At 39.0% G+C, this 24,690-nt stretch overlaps 1 protein-coding gene across 1 annotated transcript in view; it reads left to right on the forward strand.

The window, feature by feature from the left end:
• LOC110063868 (transient receptor potential cation channel subfamily A member 1-like) overlaps window positions 1-24,690 on the forward strand; it is a 66,383-nt gene that overhangs the window by 34,749 nt on the left and 6,944 nt on the right. Inside the window, exons 2-23 of the mRNA XM_089290696.1 lie at window positions 3,083-3,360; window positions 8,429-8,585; window positions 9,995-10,185; window positions 10,816-10,923; window positions 11,634-11,742; window positions 11,948-12,045; window positions 12,452-12,499; window positions 13,001-13,125; window positions 13,725-13,773; window positions 14,180-14,377; window positions 15,054-15,137; window positions 15,881-15,963; window positions 16,429-16,590; window positions 17,560-17,671; window positions 18,545-18,714; window positions 19,580-19,664; window positions 20,247-20,306; window positions 21,198-21,278; window positions 21,969-22,039; window positions 22,791-22,944; window positions 23,475-23,570; window positions 23,977-24,143. Coding sequence (XP_089146822.1) covers window positions 3,223-3,360; window positions 8,429-8,585; window positions 9,995-10,185; window positions 10,816-10,923; window positions 11,634-11,742; window positions 11,948-12,045; window positions 12,452-12,499; window positions 13,001-13,125; window positions 13,725-13,773; window positions 14,180-14,377; window positions 15,054-15,137; window positions 15,881-15,963; window positions 16,429-16,590; window positions 17,560-17,671; window positions 18,545-18,714; window positions 19,580-19,664; window positions 20,247-20,306; window positions 21,198-21,278; window positions 21,969-22,039; window positions 22,791-22,944; window positions 23,475-23,570; window positions 23,977-24,143 — 2,546 coding nt within the window. The 5' untranslated portion in view covers window positions 3,083-3,222. The remainder of the gene's footprint in view (window positions 1-3,082; window positions 3,361-8,428; window positions 8,586-9,994; window positions 10,186-10,815; window positions 10,924-11,633; window positions 11,743-11,947; window positions 12,046-12,451; window positions 12,500-13,000; window positions 13,126-13,724; window positions 13,774-14,179; window positions 14,378-15,053; window positions 15,138-15,880; window positions 15,964-16,428; window positions 16,591-17,559; window positions 17,672-18,544; window positions 18,715-19,579; window positions 19,665-20,246; window positions 20,307-21,197; window positions 21,279-21,968; window positions 22,040-22,790; window positions 22,945-23,474; window positions 23,571-23,976; window positions 24,144-24,690) is intronic.

Genomic DNA, 24,690 nt, shown 5'->3' on the forward strand with positions numbered 1-24,690 from the left:
GTGTCAAAGCTTATTTGCATAACCCTAGCACCCGGTGAAAATACATCTTCTTCCGTTCAGGTTCGTTTGTTGACCTTCTGAGTAGTGGCAAATAGCTTCCTTTAATACTTGTGTACACTCTAGATCCAGTTTTGAGGTGAAGGTTGCGTTAAAGTTGATCAATTCTCAAGACTTGCGAGACTCCAAAAGTAAATAATGGCGCCGGTCTGCAGAAATTAACCGTAGCCGTCGTCCTGACCCTTCAATAAATTCTGCCGCAGAGGTAGCACTAGGAGATGAAGAGAATCGTAAGTTTTCATTTACCGTTTAATGGCAACTGAATCTTTTACTACTGCCAAGACTACTGGGAGCTTGAGGGCTATATGCCCGAATTCGAAAAACAACAACAACGAACACTTGCCGGTTGCATCGCTGGGAAATGTACGTGAATGAACACGACGCGCTTGAATGGAACTATGTTTTGCGATGAATGATGGGCTTTACTTCTGTGTTATGCTTGATGCTTGTCTTTTAGTATCTTGCACAACGCATAAAATAATCTTCGGGGCCCGTTTATCGGACCGTTTACACAACGAAAGCTGCACCAGCTTCGTCAAAATGTCACACAAGTTGTAACGTGACCAATTACCCAGGTATCTGTATGTGAGGCCCCCAAAGGGTAGGGTTTTTCATAAATAGGGTATCGATTTTGGCCATTTTGGTTATAAATTGGGTATGGTTTTAGCACTCTAGTCTTGAATTGGGTATGTTTCTTAGCAGAAGCTACTTTTTCATCATTATCAATGAGACCTTCAACAAAAGCCCTTCATAACGTATGTTTAGGGCAACTTTGTTAGCCGCAACGGTCATAAATAGGCTATCGAATTTTTGGTCAGGCAAGGCTTTTAGCGGGACTGCCACTTAATGTTTGTGAATTCCCACCACAACGGCGTTCTCTCCCCAACCTTCTCACAGGTTTCGGCGTCCCCGTCGCCGTCCGCGTTCCCGCTGCTTAAAGTCCCTATTATTTGTAAGACGCCACACATGCAAGATGAATTGCTCCAATCAACTGTCAGGGAATGACCAGAAGGTTGTCTGTAAAAAGGCCTACCACAAAAAATATTATGCAAAGAACAGAGAGCGAATCCTGGCCCAACAAAAACAATATCGTGCAGAGAACGTCGGGATTCTCAAAACTGTCGTAAAAGATGGTATAAAAACAACAAGGAACGACTCGCCGGCGGCCAGAGAGCTTATTGTCAACAGGACAAGGAGCACATCAGAAATTACCGAAGACAATACTGTAAAAACAACAGGGAACGGATCAACGAATATTGCAGAAGTTATTATGCCAAGAATAAGGAAAGGATCAGGCAAAGACCTCATGACCAAAAGCAAAGAAAACTAGGCCAGAATATCGTACGTTTTGGGGCCTGGGACCAAGAGTCTGTGAAACTGGAAACGAGTTTAGTTCCCAACACTTTGTGGAATACCGACGGTAAAGACTTAAAATTATAATCAATTTTCCTTTTGGAGTTATTATTATGCAATAAATGTTATAAAGACTCAGACTCTGTTTTGTTTATAACAATTTAATGACAGTACTGTGCGGTATACCCCCTTATCCCCCCGTCTTCTCATTGATTGTTAACCACCTGACATTGTCTATTGTTTTGTAAATACCTGTTTATAAGTCAAACGGTCTTAAAAGAATTCATTTTACTTGTGACAACGTTCAGCTCACGTCTCCTTTGTAGTTTCTTTCCTGTCTTGGCAGTTATGGAGTTGAGTGATCAAGAGCTGTGCGTCGCTTTGGAGGAAACGACTAGGCTTGATGTAAGTGATTTATTTTTGTCGCTATTGGAAACCCGCTTAGACAACTATAATTGCTGGATTAAGAGCGATTTGCAGTGTTTGTTGGATCTTTACTTCAAGCGCGAAAAGTTTGAAATTTCTTACATGTTATTCTCAGGGGTTAAGATACATGTGCTTTTCGGTTTTAATTTATTCCACGTGTGACAACTCAAGTTGACGACGGAGTGCGACAAAGATTTCGACCCTACGATTTCAAAAGCACTTTTGGAAGTGGAGAGAGATCTTTCTCTTCTTAGCAACTCATTGGTTGATGGTACGCCATCGCCAAAGATTAGCGGGGAGGTGAGATTAAAGGAGATGGAGGTCTGTAAAAAACAAAACTTCATGGCGACAGTACTACAGAAACTCCTTCAACACTCTAAAGAGATGGTTCTTCAGAAGAGAGTTGCGAACAGGAAGAGACTATGTGTGCGTTCAATTATCGAGCAGTAAGTAAAACATCAAAACAAAAACCGGCTCCTTTAGGAGCCACCACATGTCCTAAAAACAATGATCAATGGTAACATTATTTTATACTGAGAAAATGACATTCATGTATTAAGACAAACTCTATCCCCTTCGTCAGCACGCACATACCTTGTTTGGAAATAGTGTATGGACGCTGGTCACTCAGAACACGACCTAGTTTGTAACACCAGGACTTTTGGAGAATATAATCTTTGTTTTTAAAATGAATTTTGCGTGACGCGTGACACCCTTGCCAGACAAAGACGAATTTTCATGAGTCACAGTTGGATGCATCTCATTAAAATCCCAGCATGAAAGCGAGGTAAATGGGTCTATACTGATGTAGGCTGATGTCATCTATTCTCTGATTGGTTTCCGATGAGGTCATCGTTCCACCCTGCTTTGCACCACCCTGTCTAACCTGGAGTCGAACCCAAGTCTCTCAGTCTTCATCATGGCCGCTTGCCGGACGGAGTTCTGTCGTTTAGGAATACAGGCTACTGTAAGTATCGACTTTTTTTAACAACTGAGTTGCCTTGGAAATCCGTGAGACCGATCCCAGGTCCTCCGTCGAGGCTGGTGGGCTGTTTCCCGACATGGCCGACTTTCGTGTGCGCAGCCATCTTGAATTCTTAATTCGGCTCCTGATTGGTCCGATTTTTCAAGGCGCCATCTCTGATTTAGAGAACAATAGAATCCATTGTTCTCCAAACAATAGCCTATTGTCTTTCTCGGCTCCTGATTGGTTACCGGCCATATAAGCGTCCATTACTACTCACAGTTTATGAACCAACCACAGCGCGAGAAGATCATCGTGACGTCTGCAAACAAGACCTTGCGTGATAATTGAAGAAGTGAAAGCTGCGCAAGACGATAGACGATTCAGAGTACATCGAGCTGGACGGAATCGATGACAAAGAAATGTCTCTCCGCTTAAGCCTTCTTGATACCAGGAATTCTCGACGAATACCTGACAATTCCATGGCGGGAAGCTCTCTTCAGAAAAGCATCAATGAAACGGTGGAGCGAAATCCGTGCAAACGGATTGGGTTGCATCAGGTAGGAAAGACTTAAGTTCTATTAATCGTAGAAAAACCTATCAGTTACATAATACGTAACGAAATTCTCTGTTGTGAAAAAGCTTTCTTTAGCTTCAGTTTCAAGGAAATAATGGACAACTGAAGGACAGTTTACTGTACTATATCGTTGCGCTTACACGCATCCAGTTTACACCCAATACCCGAAGGCCTAATCAGGCATGACCAACAATAAGAAACGAAGCAGGTGGGCTTGAAATAAATATGATGCTTGACTAACGATGTTGACGTTCAAGTAATTCTTACGTTAGTAAAACCATAGACCCAGAAACTATCGCACATGTACATTCATTTGGTTACGTCCACTTTATCGCGTGATCAACAAGAAGAAAATAGGAAAGCGAGGGTTGACATATCAACCCAAGGAGCAGTGTACAAGTTTTAGTAACAAACCTTCAGAAGAGCAAACCTCCCACAATTACATTTTATTATTAATGAGATCCATATCCTGTACGTTAAGTTAGGAGGTTTTTTTTTTTTAATTTTCGATCGGGGTTGTTTGCAACATGTGTGGTCATTATGGCTTTTACTGACAGCCCACATGATCGTTTTTACAGGGAAAAAGTCGAAAGTTAATTTAAATACCGTTACTATTAACGTTACAATAATCGTTCCAATATCACGGGTGTGAGATTAAAATTTTGCTCTTCTTTCTCCAAGGTCTCAGACATATTTAAGAGCTTACATTAATTCATGCGAGGCATCATTCTCAAATTTAGGAAAGCTATACGGTCGATCGAATGTTGTCGGCGATTTCGTTTTCCAATCTAAAATAACAGCTCAGCAGAAAATAACTCTGATTACGACATGTGTTGTTGATAAATTACATATTTCGTCATCTTAGCTGCAGTACATCAATATCAGGCAGGGACCAAGCTTCGAAGTAAATTAAAGGCCTGAGATTCAGGTTCATGTACGTGCACAATTACAAGTGAACTTTGTTATAATCGTAATGAGTGAGCTAGGGTTTAACGTATAAATAAAGAAATGTCTTTTTGAACTGATGAAAAGAAGTCAAAACATACCGTAATAGATGGATCATGTTTTGCACGATTTTTTTTTTTATCCAAACCAAGCGATGTTATGAAATGAATCTCAATTTATAAAAAAGCCAGAATAATTTACATTCCTAGAATAAGACCACAGCAAAATAACACGTTTAACAGTGTATGTGACACAAGACGTCATTACATGAAATGAATCTTTCTCATATTTTTTCCTCTTCCTTTCTTTTCGCGACAGCAGTTAGCTCGTCGTTTTGTTATGACTTTTATGACCTTTTCCAAGAAACTGTCTGTATAATTGTTGCTCGCGAAAATTGCAATGAAAACAATTACATTGATCAACAAAAGAAAGAAAACTTCATTAACATCACAAAGTTGAAATTAATCCGCACAAAAGATATGATTTTCGGGGAAGAAGGTGTTATTAAATTGTGTTTCACCGCAACTTATTACTTCATGCAAACAATCATTTTTTGTGCCTCCAGGTCAAAAAGATCAAGGACACAACAAAGTTTATCTTTGCTAACATCGAATCAAACTGTACATAAATCATTAATATAACTACTGAACACAAATATAACGAATTTTTGAGCAAAATTAGTCTTTGTATCTGAGACTTTTAGTCCGTTAAATTAGTTTACACATAGAGTAAACATGATTTACCGCAAAAAAAAAAATCGCTAAAAGGGAGGTAAACATTTAGGACAAAATCCTTCAGAAAGTTAAGTTGAGTTCCCTTTATTACTGTATGTCTAAAGAGTGGTTTATTAATTTGGCAAAGGAAACGGCTCTTATTTTGAATTTTCCAATTCCTCTTTGATAAAAACCTTTAGAGTTAGTTCAGCTGCACCTTCCTAATTATGATAAATAGATATGGCTTGCCGTATATCAGAAATTCCAGGCGCGAAAATATTGCACGAGCGTTGCAGATAAGCTTTGATATTCAGAGCACGCACGCTTGACTGTACTAACAACTTATCCAGCAAGCGTGAAAAGGGTTATAAATCTCTCTCGCGTATTAGATTTTTCTGAAATCATCTGTCGTGGAAAACTAGCCATATTAGAATGACACTTGTCCAGAGAATGATTTCGAGAACCTTTTTTCATAGATTCAGTTGAAGATTTGTATTCATGGAACAAGTTTTCGTATCAAGTTCGATGCTTTAGCTGAATTACTTCAAGGGGTTATATCTTACATTTATCAAGATTCTTCTCTCCTGAAAGTATTCAGTACCTTAACTGATGGAGGGGCGGCGAAAGCAAACATTACTCTCTGCTCAAGTTGTCGTCGACACTTGAGAGGAAAGAGAACTATTAACAAACAATCGAATCTGAAATGGCTGACTATTATATATATCGATTTTTTTTTGAAGTGAGACACTTTGACTCTGGTAAAGAACAAAGTGACATATTCGGTTCGAGGGAATTGATTGTATGGAAATCAAATGAGTCGTATACCATGCTTTTTTTTTCAGATTAAAGTAGTTTCTGTTTTCATATTACTGCTGAGTCACTGTGATGTTGTGTTTTATTTTCACTGACATGACATCATGTGCACAGATGTTTGAACAGCAATCACTGTATTATGTTTAGTCTAGTTTGTTTAATTAAAAAAAGAAAATCAGGACAGTTTTAGAATTTATCTCTGATCTTTTGAAAATTTATGTAAATCAATCATCTATCTCTGTTTCTACAAAAATAATCAACGTGAATCCTAACCTGTGTAAACATTCACAATCTCAACAGGAAGCTTGGCCCCTGGAGTAGTGTTATGGTTTTCTTTTAGTGATTCTAGTTCTCCAGGTAATGTGTGATGATCAAAACCAACCTACAGTTGCTTCAGCTGTCTTGGATTTCGTCTGTACATTAACGTCGCTGAAAAATCAACTCACAATAACTACCGAGGCGATCGTAATAACAAGTTTACTTAAGTTGAATAGTTCCTAATTTGTTCTCTTCAACCCAAATGTTTTGATTACATAATTATAAGCACACATTCAGGTAATGTTGCCGTTTGATAAACGTCAAGTGAAAAATGTTGCGTCCTGTGTTGTAGCGTGTGTTGAGTCTCAACAGTCCGTGCTGTGATATTGGCAAGTTTATGTAGTACTGAATGCTCACGCGGTGCCCTCTCTACTGACATGCATGGAACTACAACGTACACCCTGGTACCTGAAGGGAACGTATATAAACTTTGGTTCTTTCGCCTATTACAAGTTTCTTAGACTTCTCTCTTAAAATACTTTATAAGATTTTGGTTCAAGAGGAGAATTTATAATTGTCAAATATTCTTAATTAACGAGAAAAAATGAAATGAAATGAAAACTTCACTATCCAAGGGGTTGTCACATGTAGATAACATGTTAATCCTAAATTTTTTAAGCCTGTCTTTTATAATCTCAGGCTGTCTCGAAATATATTTCGTCCGTCCTTGTTTCTTTAAGTTTGTTTATTATTACCTTGAATCATTTTCTACCCTTGTAAATTTATATTTACAGGTTTCTCTTTGAGACTAAAGATAACTTTGCGCGTCACCAAAAAATTCTCAATATGTCGCGATAAAGCCCATTTAAGGTTACTTCCCACCTTCGCGAGTGTCCATCGGAAAAAAATTCGTACACGCGCCAGTTTCAATAAAGCCCCAAAAAATTATATATCAGAAGAAATTTTAATAAATGTAATTTACGATAAAAATACAATTTAAGCGAGTTTATCTTTCAGGAAGGTTCAGCAGCCGGTAAGGCGTGAAACGCCCGAGGGTTGTTCCGATTGAATTTATCGGCTATCGAATACGGCCACACGAGCAAAATGGCTGTACAGTCTTAATCACAAGGCATTAATCAACAAAAGCGTGTCAGGCTTTTTCGATTCTGATTGGCTGTCTAGATATCCGCATCTAGAGTTGGAGTAGCTAAAAATATGCAAGACGTCCTGCGTAAATGGACGCCACAGTAAAAATATGTTAAACATCCAAATTTCCCCACGAACATTCCTTTGTCATTATCCCTGGAATGTTCTGGCGAAATTTCACGAAAATCAGTCAAATCTGCATAACCTATAAATTCGCTTAAAGTGGATGTATTTCTCCCAAAATCAAATGCGAGGTTTTAGCTCGTAAAGGTTCGTAAACAACTCGCGCCACGCCAGGAGATTATCTCGTCTTATGAAACCGCAAACTAATGGAACAACAGGACCTCCTATCGTCAATGACAATGGATCAGGATTTCCCGAGAAAAACATCGCATTGCAACATGTTTTCTATCGCTCTGTAGCATTGAAGAGAAAGACACTAAAACGGACAAAGTAGCCAAAGGCAAAAGAACAAATGCGCGATAAACAATACCAAACAACATGAAATAAGAGCTCCAAATAAGCGTTTGCCGCGAAAATTCCCCTGGCGGTTTCGTCCATTTATAGAGTATATTACACGATGGCAAGAAGATATGAATTTTATCTTCGAGTGGCAAGAACAATATCTCACGAATGAGCGCAGCGAACGAGTGAGATATTGTTCTAGCCACTAGAACATAAAATTCATATCTTCGAGCTAACGTGTAATGTTCTTTTTATTATATAGACATACAGATGACGATTTTTCGAAGATTTCCGACCACTTTTCGAAGATTCTCTAAAACCTGTCCGAAGGTCAGACGAACGTTGCCGAACATTTTCCCAAAATTTCCGAAGATGTCCGAAGATTTCCGAAGATTACTGAAGACTTTCGAGGAAGAACCGAAGATGTGAAGCGATTATGACACCTTCCTGGTTGATCAACTTTATCTGAAAATACGTTTTTCCTAAATAACTCGGCCGCTTTTTGAGAATCCGTCAAATAAAAGAAAAAACGGTTTTTTGTGCCCTCGAAGCTGGGAAGTAACTTTAACAAGAATGTTTAGCCTCAAATATCACTCCTCTATAGCTATATAATTGCGACAAACCCTAAAACAGATTAGATTGTGTGAACGTCCCACATTTCCTTTTCTTCAGTGAACTGTGAACAAATCAGTTTTACTGCTTATTTTCTAGGCATGTCGCGATGGCTTGCCATGTGTTGCAGAGCAGTTGATTCGAGTAAGCGCGTCAGAATGTAACGCCTACGACGCAGATGGACTTACTCCACTTCACCATGCGGCGAGAGGAAACCACGTACAAATCATTCAACTGCTGCTTAACGCTGGGGCAGGTAAGGAGTTATAGAATGCCATCGATTGCTTTGCATTTTTATTTGGTGCGCTATTGTGTGTTGTTTGTGAAGGCGCGTTGGTCTCATGGTTAGAGAGCTCGACTTCGGATCGGGCAGTCCGGGTTCGAACGTACCCTGGCCGGGGACATTGTGTTGTGTTCTTGAGCAAGACACTTTACTTTCACAGTGCCTCTCTCCACCCAGGTGTATAAATTGGTACCGGCGAATTTAATTCTCGGGGTAACCCTACGATGGACTAGCATCCCATCCAAGGGGAGTAGAAATAGTCCTAGTCGCTTCATGCTACAGACACGCCAGCCTGATGGGCCTTCTGGCTTGTATACAGACTTTACGCTATATGTTGTTTAGTAAGACCCCCAACAAATGACCTTAAACAGGAGCCATAATCCTGCCTTAAATGAAGAAGTAACAAGAGAAAATGAACGATGAAGTTTGAGGTACGGATATGAGCCATCAAGTATGGAACGTAAATCGTGAAATGTAAAGACTGAAGGGCGTTTAAGTGGGTAAACATTTAAGAGAGTTTTTTATCATTTGCTGGTTATGACCTCATATGGCATCATAAAATCCGCCATCTTGGATTTCCATATTTCTTTTCAGGAAGTCAGAAAATAACAGAAAGTGATAGTATATTGACCGTAATATTTCAGGAAATCGAAATATTACGTCAAAAAGTAGAAACTCACCAAAAAGGAGACCTCATAAGGCTGCCGTCATGGTAATCATGAATACACAATTGAAACAGCAAACGTCCTGTTAGAGGTGTTTGAAGAGCTACCTAAATTTTAGGGCTGCAAAGTAAATTCCCTTTTTCAATATCGAACAGCTTTTTTAAGATGATAAATCAAAACGAGAATTCAGCTTACTATGGCGTAAATTTCAACGGTAATCTGGGTTGAGCAAGATTGGTTTAAGTTTCTTGAAATCGCTCTTTAGAGCAGTTTTCAATAAAACCAAAATCAAAGTTATCACTCCAGCCAATCACAAAGGACACAGACAATCCAGTGAACCAATCAAACCTCGAAGTAATGACATGTAGCTGACGCAAAGCGCGGGAAAACGTGTGTGAGCGAGTCGCGATTGGTTTTGGTTTTACTTCTGATTGGATGAAAAAGTGGCGCGATATTTTTAAGCCAATCGTGTAGCGTAAAAAATGCAAAACCAGTTACTTTTCGATTCTCAAATGAAAACCATTCTATTAGCGTTATGTATTTCTAATTGAAATTTCTGGTTGGTATTCAACTTGATCGTTGCATCCGGCATAGCGTTAGTTCAAAATACGTTGCAAATACGAAATAAAAAGAATTGTCTTCCTTCCAACCAGTCACCATCTTTAGTCTGAACGCCAAGTGGTGGTCTGAAATGAGTTTGGTGATTATTTCACACAGATATCAATTTTCCTGCGGCTTTGAACGCTGGCTGTGCCTATATGACACCGCTGATATGCGCCAGTAAGTTTGGTTCGCTCGATGCGTGCCGGTTGCTCATTCAAAATGGCGCTCACATTACCAAGAAATCCTGCAATGGTCAATCACCGCTGCATTATGCAGCGCGTAAAGGACATACAGAGGTCTTAAAGGTAGGGTTTACAAGATAAGATGTAAGCTAATTTTCGCGTTAAAAGGGATATTGAATCCTGAAATCGAAAATGGCATGAAGTCATAACAAAAAAATCGGTGTCAAACCATTATTAAGTACTTGACGCAACATACGTAACAAACGCTAAGTGGCGGTTCAGGGGGAAACTCATATGAAAAGGTTGGGAGTGCTCGTCGGAAAATTTGAATTAAACCCCTAAAGGAGATCAATCTGGTTGTGACTTGAGCTTTATTTGACCCGTAAAAGATACCACTTACAACGGAATAGGTACGATTACCAGCCGCTGTTCAGGAAAAAAAGCCCATGCTAGTAGAGTGCGCTCAAGAGACCGGCCGAAATCAAGCCTCAAGACCAAACCTTAACCCGAACCCTTAACCCTAACCCTTATACTTGTCAACTTTTGGCGCTTCGGTTTTTGCTGGGTTTATTTTCTCCCGGCCCAATTAACTGTCCCTGGGTTTCCGAGGATGATCACCAGGTTGAAAATATATTCAATAACTGTCATAAAATAAACTGGCAGCCCAGCATATAGTGCCGTAATAAACAACTAAAACCTCTAATATATGCAGACCAGTTGTATTAGAAAGCCAACTTTAATTTGATTATTCAGCTTCTGCTAAATGAAGGAGGAATTCCCATAAACCTTGAAGACAACGACAAAGCTACTTCATTACACACTGCAGCTCTGGCGGGACAGACAGAAGTTATTAGGAAGTTGGTAAGAAAGCTTTTTTATTGAAGTCCAGTAAATCAATTTAATTTGGCAGAATATACTCCGTCCAGTTCTAATCCAGTCTCCAGCAGTCAGGCGTTGCTAGGTAACATAACGTATCCTGTTGGCGACAATATAAACAAGTAGAAAAGAATAAGAAAAGAAAACGTAAAAAAGCTATAATTTTATCTATAAATCTAAACTGTGAGGAAATATGTTATGCTATGCTATGCTATGCTATGCTATGTTATGCTATGTCATGCCATGTCATGTCATGTTATGTTCTGTTGTTTTGTTATGTCATATCATATGTCATGTCATTTTGTGTTATGTCATGTTATATTACATGCTGACAACAGATCATGCTTCAAGAAACTGTCGGTCACGTTTCTGATAAACGACTTTTCAGCAATTCAAATTGATTTTCTACTTGAAAAGTATTTAAATGAGGAGAACACTTTCATGTTGTATTCGCTGGAAATTGTTGATGATAACAAACACAGAAAAAGAGAATAAGACAGTTATTACAATGTGCTCTCACAAAATAACAAAAATAAAAGACCATTTTATTATTATTTTATTATATAAGTTTAACGACAGTTTTGTAATGGTTACAAGTTGTTCCAGGTATCGTAGCTCGATTAAAGAGGTAAAGTTAAAATGCACGTTATTAATTCATGAACAAGGTAACGACAGCAGTGTTCATATCTTTTCAGGTGTTATATGGAGCAGACATGGCCCTTCGAGATAATGACGGTTACACGCCACTGCACTTGGCAGCAAGAGAAGGTCACGTGGACGCGTTCAAAGAAATGCTGCGCAAAGGTACCGAGAACTGTAAAACTTCGGCTTCAAATGTTGTTCCAGTTTGGTTAAGTGAACAAGCTTGAGGGTGAAACGATTCAGATACGCACAACAGTATATGAATCCAAATAACGAAGTGATGAAGGAAAGTTAAATGTGGAGTTATATCTTGAAGTATTTCCAGGGTATTCAACGTATGTCATTGCTTGTTTCATTTTCTTCACAGCCAAAAGTGGCGGCTTGTCAACGCGGACTTTGTTAAATAGTCCTGATAATTATGGAAATGTCTGCTTACATCTAGCCGTTAAACATGGACACAAAGAGGTTAGAATGCATTATTACAACTGATATAACCCAATCATCATGATCTACTTTAATCTCGCGTGGACTATCGTTTCTCCATCTGTAAAAACATTGCTGCGATTGCGACTACCCTGAGTGATACTAAAACAGAATCCACTAACATGATGGGTTATTCCATTAGACTGCAAAACACTTCACTTCTATTTAATTATCTCGAGATAGATCGATGCGCGATTAACGAATTAGCGGGAGGGAGGAATCGCTCTTCGATATCCTACTCAAAATTTCAAGCCAGCTCCAAATTCATTTTGTGACACCACGTTTGTTATAACGAACGCAAGCTGAACAAAGAAAACAGAAATTGATTCTTCTTTAAGAATATACCCTTATTTCTATTTTAATTGGTGTGAAATTCATCTGCTTTTAGATTGTTGAGCTGTGCCTGGAGTCTGGAGCTGACATATGCACTGTACAGGTAATCAATGATTATTAGAACTGCAACTGTCAAGGCAGTGGGCATGCACTAAGCACCATGAGATCACCCCGCGTTAGAAACAGATATCTATAGGAGGTTTAGGGTGGGTGTTTTTAAGGAATTTTAAACAACATGCCTGTTGAAATGGTTTTAGTTTTGTTCCGCTTGGCCTCGAAAAACACAACTAACTTTCTTTGACCAGTCTGGAAAGATATTTCGTAGTCTAATTAGGATTTAAAAAAAAAAAACCATGTGCTTTCTGGTGAATTAATTTTTGTAGCTATTATTGTGATCTGTTTTTGCTTGTTTGCTTTCATTTACATTTTTACGTAAGTCAGAAGTAAATAGATATTCACTTTTTGGTCAAAGAGAGATACGCGGGTATTTTTAACATTGGTACCTCATTTATATGCCCTGTTAAGCCTTGTGTGCTACTTAATTTGCCTTATAAGAAGGTGAGGGTGAACTTGTATGAATTAAATTATATTTTGTTTGTTTTAGGAGGACTTTTCCACGCCAATTCACTTAGCTTGTAGTCAAGGTAACTTGCAAATAGCAAAGCTACTGGTGCAACACGGCGCGAAGATCGAAAGTGAAGATGGTAACGGAATGACGCCGTTATTAAGGTAACTGCCGTTTACTCCCTAGTTGATGTCTAAATCGTGTTGTATTCTTGAACAAATTGCCATTCTTTCACAGTGCCTCTCTCCAGTCAGAGCTAGTAAGTTTGGGTATTGGCGAAGAGATCATGTAATGACTAGCATCCACATCATGGCCGATAGTGGCTGATAGTGTGCAATGGCTCAGCCAATCAAGTTGCAGCATTTGCATTAGTGTTCAGGTAGAATTCTACTAATGACCAATAGACGGGTTAAATTACTGCTGCAGATAATATTTCTCAGTCTAGGTTCCAGACTTCTAACAATTACGATATAAATAGTTTTCAAAAATTTGTAACAGTCACTTTTGAAAACATATGTTGACTATTTATAGCATACAAAACATGAGGTTCAGAATTAAAATGTGTTTGTGATGTATTTTTAAAAGGATACTATAATTAGTTTCAAATTTCGTTAATCGTGTCCCATATTCAACAATCAGCTAGCTTTTTTTCAATTTTCTGTGTAGTTCTTGACTAACGTAATTGAACAGTATTTTTGTTTCGTTCCTGGTCCTTTTGTTTATATATCCAGGTTTATTAAAAAGCGTAAACCTTCTTCTACAGAGCCTCACTTGAAGGACATGTGCCTATCATTGACTATCTCCTGGAGCAGGTAATTATTAAATATAAAATATAGATATAATAATCATTTAGTTATTTTACATCCGATCTACAAATATATTATTTGTGTTGTCACGTGGAGGCAGCGTAGCAGAGTGGTTTAGGGCGCTGGTGTTGTAATCCGGGGGTCCCGGGTTCAAGGCCTCCACCCTACCAATACCAGGATTTGTTTCTCGGTAGTCCCGAGTTCAAATCCCCGGTAACACTTTGTAAATAGCCAACTGGTCTGCTTCCTGCCAGGTAGGATTTTTAACTATGTTACGTTTATTTGAAATATTTGTTTCCTTTGTTTCAGTGGCATGCCTGTAAACTAGCTAAGCTCGGTGTATGTATAGCTAATTGCATGACCACTATAAATAAGATTTACATTTTTACATTTACATTGTCGCTGTTGCTAGGGAGCGATGCTCCATCCAGTTACTGAGACTTGCACCCCCTGCCCACTCATGTGCGCTGTCAAGAGGAGCCAGCACTACGCTGTCAAATATTACCTGGCACGCGGTTTTCCATTAAAGTTCAAGGATATGAACTGGAGAACAGTACTTCATGTAGCCGTTGCGTGCGCTGATATTCAAACTGTGGACTTGATCTTGGAGGTAAACAGAATTGAGCTTGAAGTAAGATATTGATATCAAGTATATTTATCTTCACAGTTGAAATGGAAAATATCGCAATGCGGGGAGGGAGGAGAAATTCACGGAGGAAAAGTTTGCCATTAATATTGCTTTCAGCTGTTTTTAGTTTCACTGATTTCCGCTCATGATAGTTAATTCAGGGAAATGGTTAGGAAACTTGGCAAAGTTCTTTGTTGTATGTTTTTGTTTGTTGTTTTGGGGTTTGACCCTGCACAAAACCTGGCAAAATACAAAAGGTGGTTACGTGTGCTCAATCATACAACTAACCGATAGAAGCATTACGATTATGTAATTCACCCGTTTTTAATGAGCATAGCACAAAAGAACAAAAGATGTGCAAGTGTCAAGGACCTTCCAACATAAATCGTAGCCTGTTCGTTTGCTTCTTTGATGTTTACCAGCCTTCCTAACCATTTCCCTCTATAAACTATGCGCTCATGACCTATTCAATTAATTTAATGAGAATACAATTAACCTCAAATTAGAGATTAATTTGAACAGTCAAAAACTTAAATAATGAGTTATTCTGTTGAGGTTAAGATGTTAGTTGCAGAATTGAATCATATTTCAGCATGTAAGGACTTCTATAAAGCAAAACTGTTGGGATCATTGTTTCATTTTTGTTAATTATTTTTAGAATGGCGGTCATAGCCTCTTAGAGAGCAAAGATCAGTATGGCAAAACAGCAACACACTATGCCGCAACTTCACAAAACGTGGATGTAAGTTGACTTTAGAGCAAAAACCGAAAAAGGGGATTCCATAGGTTGCTAAGACGTTTATTTTGCCTACATGCCCAGGCATTCCAATTTTAGGAAGTAAATTGACGCGAATCACGAGGAAAATGTGAAGAGACTTGACATCCAAAAGAAATAATAATATGTTAATATATTACCTAAGGGATGATCAGGACTAGTAAAGTTGAGTCTATTTTTAAAGAAAAAAAATTAATAGATAAATAAAAAAGATAAAAAATATATAAAAGGTCACTCACGCAGGCTTGTAGAATAAATCAACAGGCCTACATTTCTTTTAATTTAGTCATACTACCCAGTACGAAGTAAAAAAAAGTAAGTCAGGAATTCAATAAGCAGTAAAAATATTAACGGTGAACACTAACCCCAAGTTTTCTTGATTCATGATGTCCAAACCGTCATTTTGATAAACTGAAAGGTGAGCATATTATTCTTTCATGGTCTTTCATCGCTTTGTTGTGCCAAATTATATTCCTGAAATTTGACACGATCGTGTAATCATTGGAATGAAGATTTCTCCATATCAACAGAGCAAAGCTTGTAAAAACCGACAGCGTCTTCCAATCTCTTGCTGTTTCGCATATTCTCACCTCTCCCCCCACCCCTACCCCGCTCCTCTCGACTTCCTAGGCTATTCTTTTCTTTTCAATCTTATATCATCTTATAATATGAATATGCTAAAAGCTTCTTACTTTTGTCCCTTGAAATAGATTATAGACCGTCTAATACTTGTTGGAGCTAACGTCAGGGCGAAAGACAACGAGGAGAGGATCCCGCTTCACTTGGCCGCAGAGTTTGTATAATTTTCATCTGTATTCATAGATACGCAACGCTAGCAACAGCACTGTGCGGTCAGCTTACGTTAACTTGTCAAGAGTTACCACACTACTTGCCAAAAATTACGGGCGATTTTAATTTCTGGCAGAAACAGTGTCCGAAAATAAAACCAACTTTTCAGCGTCCGAAATATTTCCAGTACAGTATAAAACTTTGAAGTAGCTCCAAAGCTCTTAGTTTCCTTTATAGAATTTGTGTTATTTTCTCTTCGTTGTATCCTTAAAACCTCGATTGTGCAGTAAAACGGCGTTTTCAAATTTCTCCGGTTTGAAGAGCGTTTTCGAAAAGCTCCGTTTTCGTGACGGATTATTATGGACGGTAGACCTGATCGTAGGAATTCAGCTACGTTTTCAAATTTCTCGGCGTAATGTGGACGGCGCCTCATAGTGTGGAATAACACGTGTTCTTTTTCACTTTTCAGAGGTGGCTTCTTCGATGCGGTGAGATCGCTTCTCAGCGCATGCCCAGAATCTGTTAATGACATTGATTATAGATCTCGCACCCCTTTGCATTGCGCAGCCTCAAACGGATGGGTAGAAGTGGCAACACATTTATTGCAGCATGGCGCTGAAGTTGACTACAGGTAACCGAACCATTTAAATGTTTGAAATTACTCCCATACGCACTCATGTTCCGGCTTTCTGGTGATCAATTTAGGATGAAATTTCCGTATTTAGTCCCCTCTCCTCTGTCTTTCTGTTTTTCTTTCTTGCACGATTCATAATGTCAATGCTTTTAAGACGCCATAGTCTGCATAATTTGCCATTTTGTGAACCTTCCGTAAATGCCGAGGCGCGCAAGACTTCCTTGAGGAGCGTTTTGACAAAGTTGACACTAACATAAACCTCCCAGAAACTGTGTTATTGACCTTCTTGAGTTTATTTGGGGACCTGCTTTTTCTCTCGGCACCTATTTTCCATTACTTGGTACATCTGAAGCAGACATGTTTTCCACGAGCACTCTGAAACGTCTGAAACTAAAACCCCGTTTACGCCAACGTGCTGAACATGTTTAAAAGTGGTTAAACCAAACAAGGCCAAAAATTACTTGCTCATACCGTGCACACTCCACAACTTAACAACGTAAATATCTCTTTGATTAAAATATGTTAGCAAGGTAGTTTGAAATTACATTTGTCTTTTCAAAATGACTGCAAAGTGTAAAAAAAATGTATACTTAATTGGCCACTCCCCATTGGGGCTTTTCAGGACCAATGTAAACAAACAATGATAAATAAATATTCAAATAAAAGTAACTAGGTTAAGAATCCCAAAAGGCGGGAGGCAGACCAGTTGGCTCAAGCGCAGCCAAGAAGTTGAACTCAAGGCTACCGAGAACAACATCAGCTAGCGGTCAGAATGGGATTTGAAGTTCAACCTGGGACCTACTGATTTCAAATTCGGTGCTCTAACCACTCGGCCACGCTGCCTCCCTGTGTAATCTCTGACTAAGTTAAACTATTTTAGTTGGTGTGAATGGGGCATTATTAAGTGTGTCTTCTCGCGCCAAGTTACACCCACTTGAATTTTAGTCTTTTTCCTGTCTTACATAGGGATGAAGATCGCCTTACACCGTTATTCCACGCAGCAATTCATGGTTGCCCTGTGACAATAGACACTCTGCTTCATTACGGAGCGGATATCAATAGTCTTGACAAAAATCGAGTGAGTAGAGTTCTACCGTAACCATAAATAATTAAAATACTAAAGCACAATGCTGTCTTCTACTACAAGGATATTCGAGGAACAATGCTTTCGTTAATCTATCCGTACAATAATCAGTTTTCGATCTGTTAGTTGGGAATTTGGAGAAAATATCCACTCAGCTTGTTGACGATTTTCTTTGACGATGTTTAAATCAAGGTGGATTACAACAGCTATCACCGCTGCCATTGCTTTTAAGCAGAAGCATATCACCTATCTAGGTGATATGCTTCTGTTTTAAGTTGATGCTACAAAAAACTACGAGTTGAATCTCTTTCGCTGAGTCTGTCGTGTGTGAGGCGAAAGAAAACCGCTAGAACTAAGCGAAAGGGGGAATATTCGTAGTCTAATTTGGAATCAAACAAACGCTCAAACATTGGTGACCAAGTTATGATTACTATCGCGACGTTAGATATTGCGATGGTAACGTTATGACCTGTTAACTCTAAGTGCTTATAACTCAAAAAATAGTTCAGTGACCCCTATTTCTTATCATCGGACGGCAATTAGAATTACATACACAATTTCTTGTAACATTTTATAGAGTAGCTCCAGAGACACCTTAAATTTTTAAACAGTTAAAGTGCCTCTGAATCCACGCTCACATTTGACCAAAAGGTTTATTTCAGCTACCCTGAAATATGCCCGGGAATTAGGCTGAGACTAAGATGATGGACAGTTCAGGCTATATCTCAACATCTTTTTCCAGTTTGTGAGTACTTTCAAGTCCACGGTTAAAACACAAAACATTTAATTGTTTAACAACATTTAAATGTTTAATTTTGGCATATTTTTATTACATATAATATCATTCTCAGTTGTTTTTCTTTTTAGAAACCTGCTGCGATTAAGGCGGCTTATTTTGGACACACATGCGCTCTTCGAAAGCTGATTACATGTGGAGCAGATCTAACGATAGTCTCAACAAGTGGATACAACTGCTTGGATGCAGCAATAAAAGCTGGGCATTTGGGGAATTGTTTGGAGATAATCAAACACGAAAGGTAAAAATGAGTAGATTGCTTTAATCTAATAACTATTTTATGCCACAGGAAAAGAATGTGCAAAATGCTGAACAAAGTTGATCACAGAATGTTTCTGATCAATTTTTGAACGCGTTCAAGTAATATATCAAACACGAAAGACCGTGTTTGACCACATTTCCAAACACAGAGAAGAGAGTTGACATACGATACGCAGCGGAGTATTTTTGACTAACCTCGAGGTGTTTGGAAATGTGGTTAAACGCTGTTTTGAGTGGTTGATATATCTTCTCAGTCTAAACTAAAACTAAGGTAAAAACGGAGAAATAAAGTCGTAAACACCTAAGATCAGATATCCAAACACCGTCGCGGTCATGATTTCCTTTGTTTAAACTTGATAAAATATTAGTGAGTTTGAGAAATACATCTCCATGTCCAAAGGTTCGCAGAAGCCTCGCAAAAATTGCTGAAGATTCTATGGAATGCCACTCTCTCAGAAACAGACAAACCCTTGCACCTTCTGAGACTTTTCCGCCTCTCAACTTCCGCAACCCTCCGATTAACCTTGCACAGCAGGACCGTAGTAAGTAACAAGCAAACAGAGGCACTTGTCTCGGTCATTTTTTTTTTCGGTTTTTGTTGTTTATAGTCATCATAAACACCCTAAAAAAGAAGAGAATTTAACTATGAACATGGCTTCAGTCTTTACCTTTTCATTGAGATTGCCTCATCAGTTATAATTTTTTCCTGGCTACGGTCTTCCAGTGTCTAGAAATTTTTTTCAGGCTGACATCACGAGCTGCTAGGTCAAATGGTCTGGAATAATGTCATGATTTCCTAACACGCGCTATCCTGGATCCTGATTGTATGTATTTTTTGTTCTCAGATGGCGAGAACTTTTGAACAATAATAAACGTGAGGGTGTAACCCCCATGCGAAGACTCATTGAACGTTTTCCAAAAGTTGCCAAGGTAGGTTTGTTATGAGTTAGGTATCCGCTCAATTTTCGGGCATCAAACAACATGTTATTCATTGTCACAATCACTTAAGTTTTACCTGTTGATAATGGCTTTGTGAGCTAATTTGTTTACAGAGTCTTGCCTCAGCCTAATTAAAAGAAAATTTTGAAATCTCATCCAAATCAGAGTTTGTATTTGCTTAGAAGAGCTCAGTCACGGTATTTTGAGTTATTTTGGCCACATACAAAATTACCTTTGAATTGATGAAAACCTGAAAATAGTAGTTTACTAAGATAGAAAAGCACCAAAGATACAACAATAAGCCGTAAAGGAACAAGGATGGTGAAGGATGGAGAAGATTGACACGGATTACAAACGACGAACTTGGAAAATTTGGTTAAAATTTTCAAGATTAATTTTGTTATGCATATGAAGTTTCTTCAAGTATTGTCATCAAAACCTTTCAAAGAACAAAAGATTAATTACAGCACTGGAAAACAGCCTTGATATTTATGTTCTCCCTGTTTTTGTCATAATTTGTAGATTTTTTTGACCGTTTCTAAGAGATTTGTTGTTTTATATTGTTTCTTTCAGCTTGTCTTGGACAAATGCATTGAGCCTTCACCACACCTCGACACAGACCCTAATTATTCAGTGAGTGCCAGTCAACGTAATTAAATGTAGACTTGGGGCGTGACACCTACTTGTGTCTCTGATGTAACTGACAATCCTGGTCAAAAGTCTTAATTGGGACACCACTTTCTTTTCTAGTGGTCGTACAGCTCATCTAAGAGAGAAATGCATATATCCTCCCCACCCCACCCCCGCCCCTTACAATGTTGTCCATATACCAAGAATTCTATCCCCAAGTCAACAGTGTCTGGAGGGGATCAGGGGAGGTGATAATAACTAAATAAAACTATTGAAAGTCACTTCCTAGCAAGAGTAGAAAGACCTTATGTTTCTGCCCACAGCATAAGCTTAGTGTCCCAAAGACTTTTGGCCAGGATTGCAGTTCGGGGTTTTACCCAAGACTGGCAACCTTAATAAATTCCGCGCACGAATTCAGAGAAGAGAAGAGGCGTGTTTTTATGGGGTCATTAGGTTATTTGGGTTGTTGCCAATTTGACCCGTTCTGGAAGCCTAAACTTAGCCCCTGCATGAACTGTCTTTTATCATCCGCAACAAACCGTTTGATAGCTGGCAGGTACCTCATAATAGAACTCAGAAACATGCAAGTCATGGCAAGCACGCGCCTAAGAATTATAGGTTAACGTTACTTTTTCTCCTCTCTATTGGTCAAAAACCAGCATATTTGTTTCTTATGGTTAGAGAAAGTTTTAAGTCATTTTATAATCAAGAATGTTGTAGCTGGAAAAACGCAAAAATTTTAATTATCAGTTCCAAAGTCAGAAGGGACCCGTCTAAAAAGTTCTCAGAAGAATATTAGAACGCTAGTTGTAACACGTACAACCCTCCTTGCAAAGGCATTTCACCTCTTCACCTCTTCAACTTTTTCAGTTTTTTCCTTTCATGTTTCACTAGATCACGTACGATTTCAGTTTCCTTTATGCTAAACCCGGGGAGGATATAGATGACAACCAACAAAGATACTGTGGATTAAAGGTCAGGTTTGTATGATAAACGTTGAATGTTGTTGCTCTTCTTTTCCCCTGCTAAGGCTCGTGCCGCGCATTCACTGGCTAGTTCAGATGGTCACATGACATCCTTCAATGAAACTGTTTCCAGGCAAGTGTCTTTGAGTGGGTTTAAACGCTCAGCATTGCGAAAACTGTGACGTCAGAGGGTACTCGACAATGTTGTAGCGTGAACAGAGTGTGACCGAAGCCTGCCGATTTTTAAATTTTTTTCTTTCTTCTCTCTCAAGCAAAATCATGCTCGTTTCGTGAACTCATCCAACAAAGAAATTTCTAACCCCATTGAAAGTAAAACTCCTCAAATTCGAAATGACGATTCGGGAGATACAAACTTAACCTTTTCCTTCGAGAACAATCATTAAATTAATGACAATTGAAATTTGTTTCCATCAAGTATGCTGAGAATAAATAAATTTAACAAGTTTTAAATGTTTAGGCAGCAAGAGTTGCTTTAAAATAAAACTGTAGAATGTTGTGAGCTGTGTAACCGCTCCTCCAGTAGTTTTCCAGTAATTCAGTTGGATGAAACACGTTGTCAGTCGCTTGAATTAAAATAGAGATGCATTCTCGAGTTTTGGCTGGTTTATTGACTCTAGAATATTACAAAACCTACCTTGTCTATAAGTTTAATTTACTTCATGTCCTTGTTTTTTTATAGTGTATGCTGGATTGCGGCCGTGAAGAACTCCTGTTTCATCCTCTGACCCGAGAGCTGGTGCGAATGAAGTGGTCTGTACAGAGATGTGTTTATTCGTTTTTTTTTTCTTTTGCACTAGCTTCATCAAGTTTAGTCGCTTCCATCCCTCGATCCCGTGCTGCTACGCTGCCATTTTCCTTCGTTTTCAGGCTCCCACTCTATCACTCCCAATTGCTCGCTCACATACGCAGGCAGCCAACTGGCTGAATCGGTCATCGCAGATCCACTAGTTATACATAAATTAATCGTTTAGTTCTTTTTATAACCACTTCAGGTGATTTGAGTGGCTTCACAACTGCTGACTTTTGTTCACAGAAACATTCATTCAATTGTTTTCAGTTGTCTTCAGCCGCAGAATGCGCCACAAGCTCTGTCCGATTGCCCGGACATGTAGAAATTTTATTCGGACAAATAAATCTTTGACATACCTATTTTGAGAGACAAGCACACATTGGTTGCCTGAAGACATTACTGAAGTTAAAAGAAAACCGACAGATAACGTTATTGCCAACACTTAAATGTAATCCTTGACAAAAAAAAGAAGAAAGAGGAGTCCAAAATATTTCACCATTTCGCAACCATGCTTTGTTTTTTGTTTTGTTTTATTTTGTATATTTTGTTTGTTTTAAAATAATAAACTCATGTTTTGTTTGCGTGCATGCATGGAACTTCCGTAAAATTGTGGACAAGCTCTTTTGGGTTTCGGACGGCCAAGTTTTTTCAGATGGTTGTCCGAAAGCTAAGTGAATCATTATTTCTTTTTTCTCTCTTGTTCTGCAACAGGCGGCGTGTTGGTCTGACCGTGTTTTTCATGGGCGCTATTTTGTACGCACTGTTCCTGGCTGTATTCTCCCACTATCTATATTGTGGTCATTATTTCATGGCAAACAACAGCAATTTTTTTAACGAGATAACACATAACTATGACGTGTTTGAGGTGAGTGAAACGGATAAAACAACGGCAACAATTGCCAGGTTCTTCCAATTTTTAGTAATCCCAGGATCTGCTGGCGCTATCCCGCACCAAGGAAGGGGGAGGGGAGGAATGGAACTAAGCCAATTTCTGCCTTTAAATATGGAGGCTAAGCATTTTTCTCGAAATAGTATTGCAGTCTTTAACTTAATTAACACTATTCTCTCAAAGTGCCTAACGTTGGCGCCATTCTAAGGCTGCGGACGAGCGTGTTTTTTCCAAGCCGCAACACGCGCTTTCATGTGACTCCCAATTGTTCCACTACATCAACTAAGAGGAAAAAATGCCCCGCTCCAGACTGGATCCTTGCTATTTAGCCAAATTTTTGAGTAAGAGATCAAATGGCTCTGAGACGTTTGGAAATTCTTTCCGGGAATGCAAACGTATTCCTTAATTTCAGATTAAAAAACAACGCCAAAATTCAGTTATTTTCTCAATCCAGTTCTCCCAGAACTCAGCGGTATGGCCGGCTAATCCTGGAAATTTTCCTTTAGATTTGCAGTGAAAGCTCTTTGTATCCACAAGAAGTTATACTGATTCTATTTTGCTGTGTTAATCTACTGTTGGAGGCTTATCAGTTATACACTGAGGTTGGCATGAGCAAACATTTTTATTTCCGTAAACCTACTAAAATGTTCATGTATGGTATCTCTTGGTTAAAGGTTCTACCACCCTACCCTTATCCTATACTTCCAGGGTGGGGCAGGTTCCGCTCGATAAGTTACGCGGTCTGACATTGGTGAGGATTTCTCTGCCCAATTCCCGAATTCAAGGTTGTGTGATTTTTTCTTTCCAGATCTTTGTTTGTTTTTCATTGAGAGAATGAAATTACACAAAAACAGAGCCTATACATGTTCCCCCCCCCCCCCCCTTCGCCCCTTCTTATAAACGGTTAAGCTTTGGTATTTTTGTATGTTTGTTTGTTTGTTTATTTGTTTGTCTGTCTGTTTGTTTGTCTGCTATTATTCTAAAGTTATTTTCTTGTTATATTTTCAGCGCTGGATGTATTTTGACCTGACTAATTTCCTGGAAGTGTCGACATTCGTGACAACACTGATCACCGTTCTGCCAGCAAACGCCAGCATTGACAATCAACGACAGTGGGCGTTCGGAATCATAGCACTGTTGCTAGCCTTCGTTGCTATGCTTCTGCAGTTGCAGCTGTAATTAAGAAATAGAAAACATGTACCGTGTTTCTATCGATTTATAGAAACACGAGTGGAAGTTTAGGCGAACGAGACTGTGGGAACACGAGCCGCAGGCGAGTGTTTTCACAGCTTTTTCGAGTTCTCCCAAACTTTCACGAGTGTTTCTATAACTCGATAGAAACGCGGAGAACATGTTTTCAATTTCTTTTAGAAAACACCGCGCCCAAAAAAGGGAAAACAACTTGTTAACTTTGATTATCAAAGTGTAAATTCTCTTTGTTCGCGCCATCATTACGTCAACAGCTTGTGCTAGTTCTGTGTTTCTATCGAGTTTTAGTAGAATTCTACTAGTATACTGTGGGAGGCGCCGTGGCCTCATGGTTAGTGCGCTCGTCTCCGGATCGAGCGGTCCGGGTTCGAGCCCTGGCCGGGGACATTGTGTTGTGTTCTTGGGCAAGACACTTTACTCTCACAGTGCCTCTCTCCACCCAGGTGTATAAATGGGTACCGGCGAACTTAATGCTGGGGGTAACCCTGCGATGGACTAGCATCCGATCCAGGG

This window comes from Orbicella faveolata, unplaced genomic scaffold (genome assembly GCF_042242905.1).
Source record: "Orbicella faveolata isolate gen_17 unplaced genomic scaffold, um_ofav_v1 contig_2, whole genome shotgun sequence".
Classification (NCBI taxonomy): Eukaryota; Metazoa; Cnidaria; class Anthozoa; order Scleractinia; family Merulinidae; genus Orbicella; species Orbicella faveolata.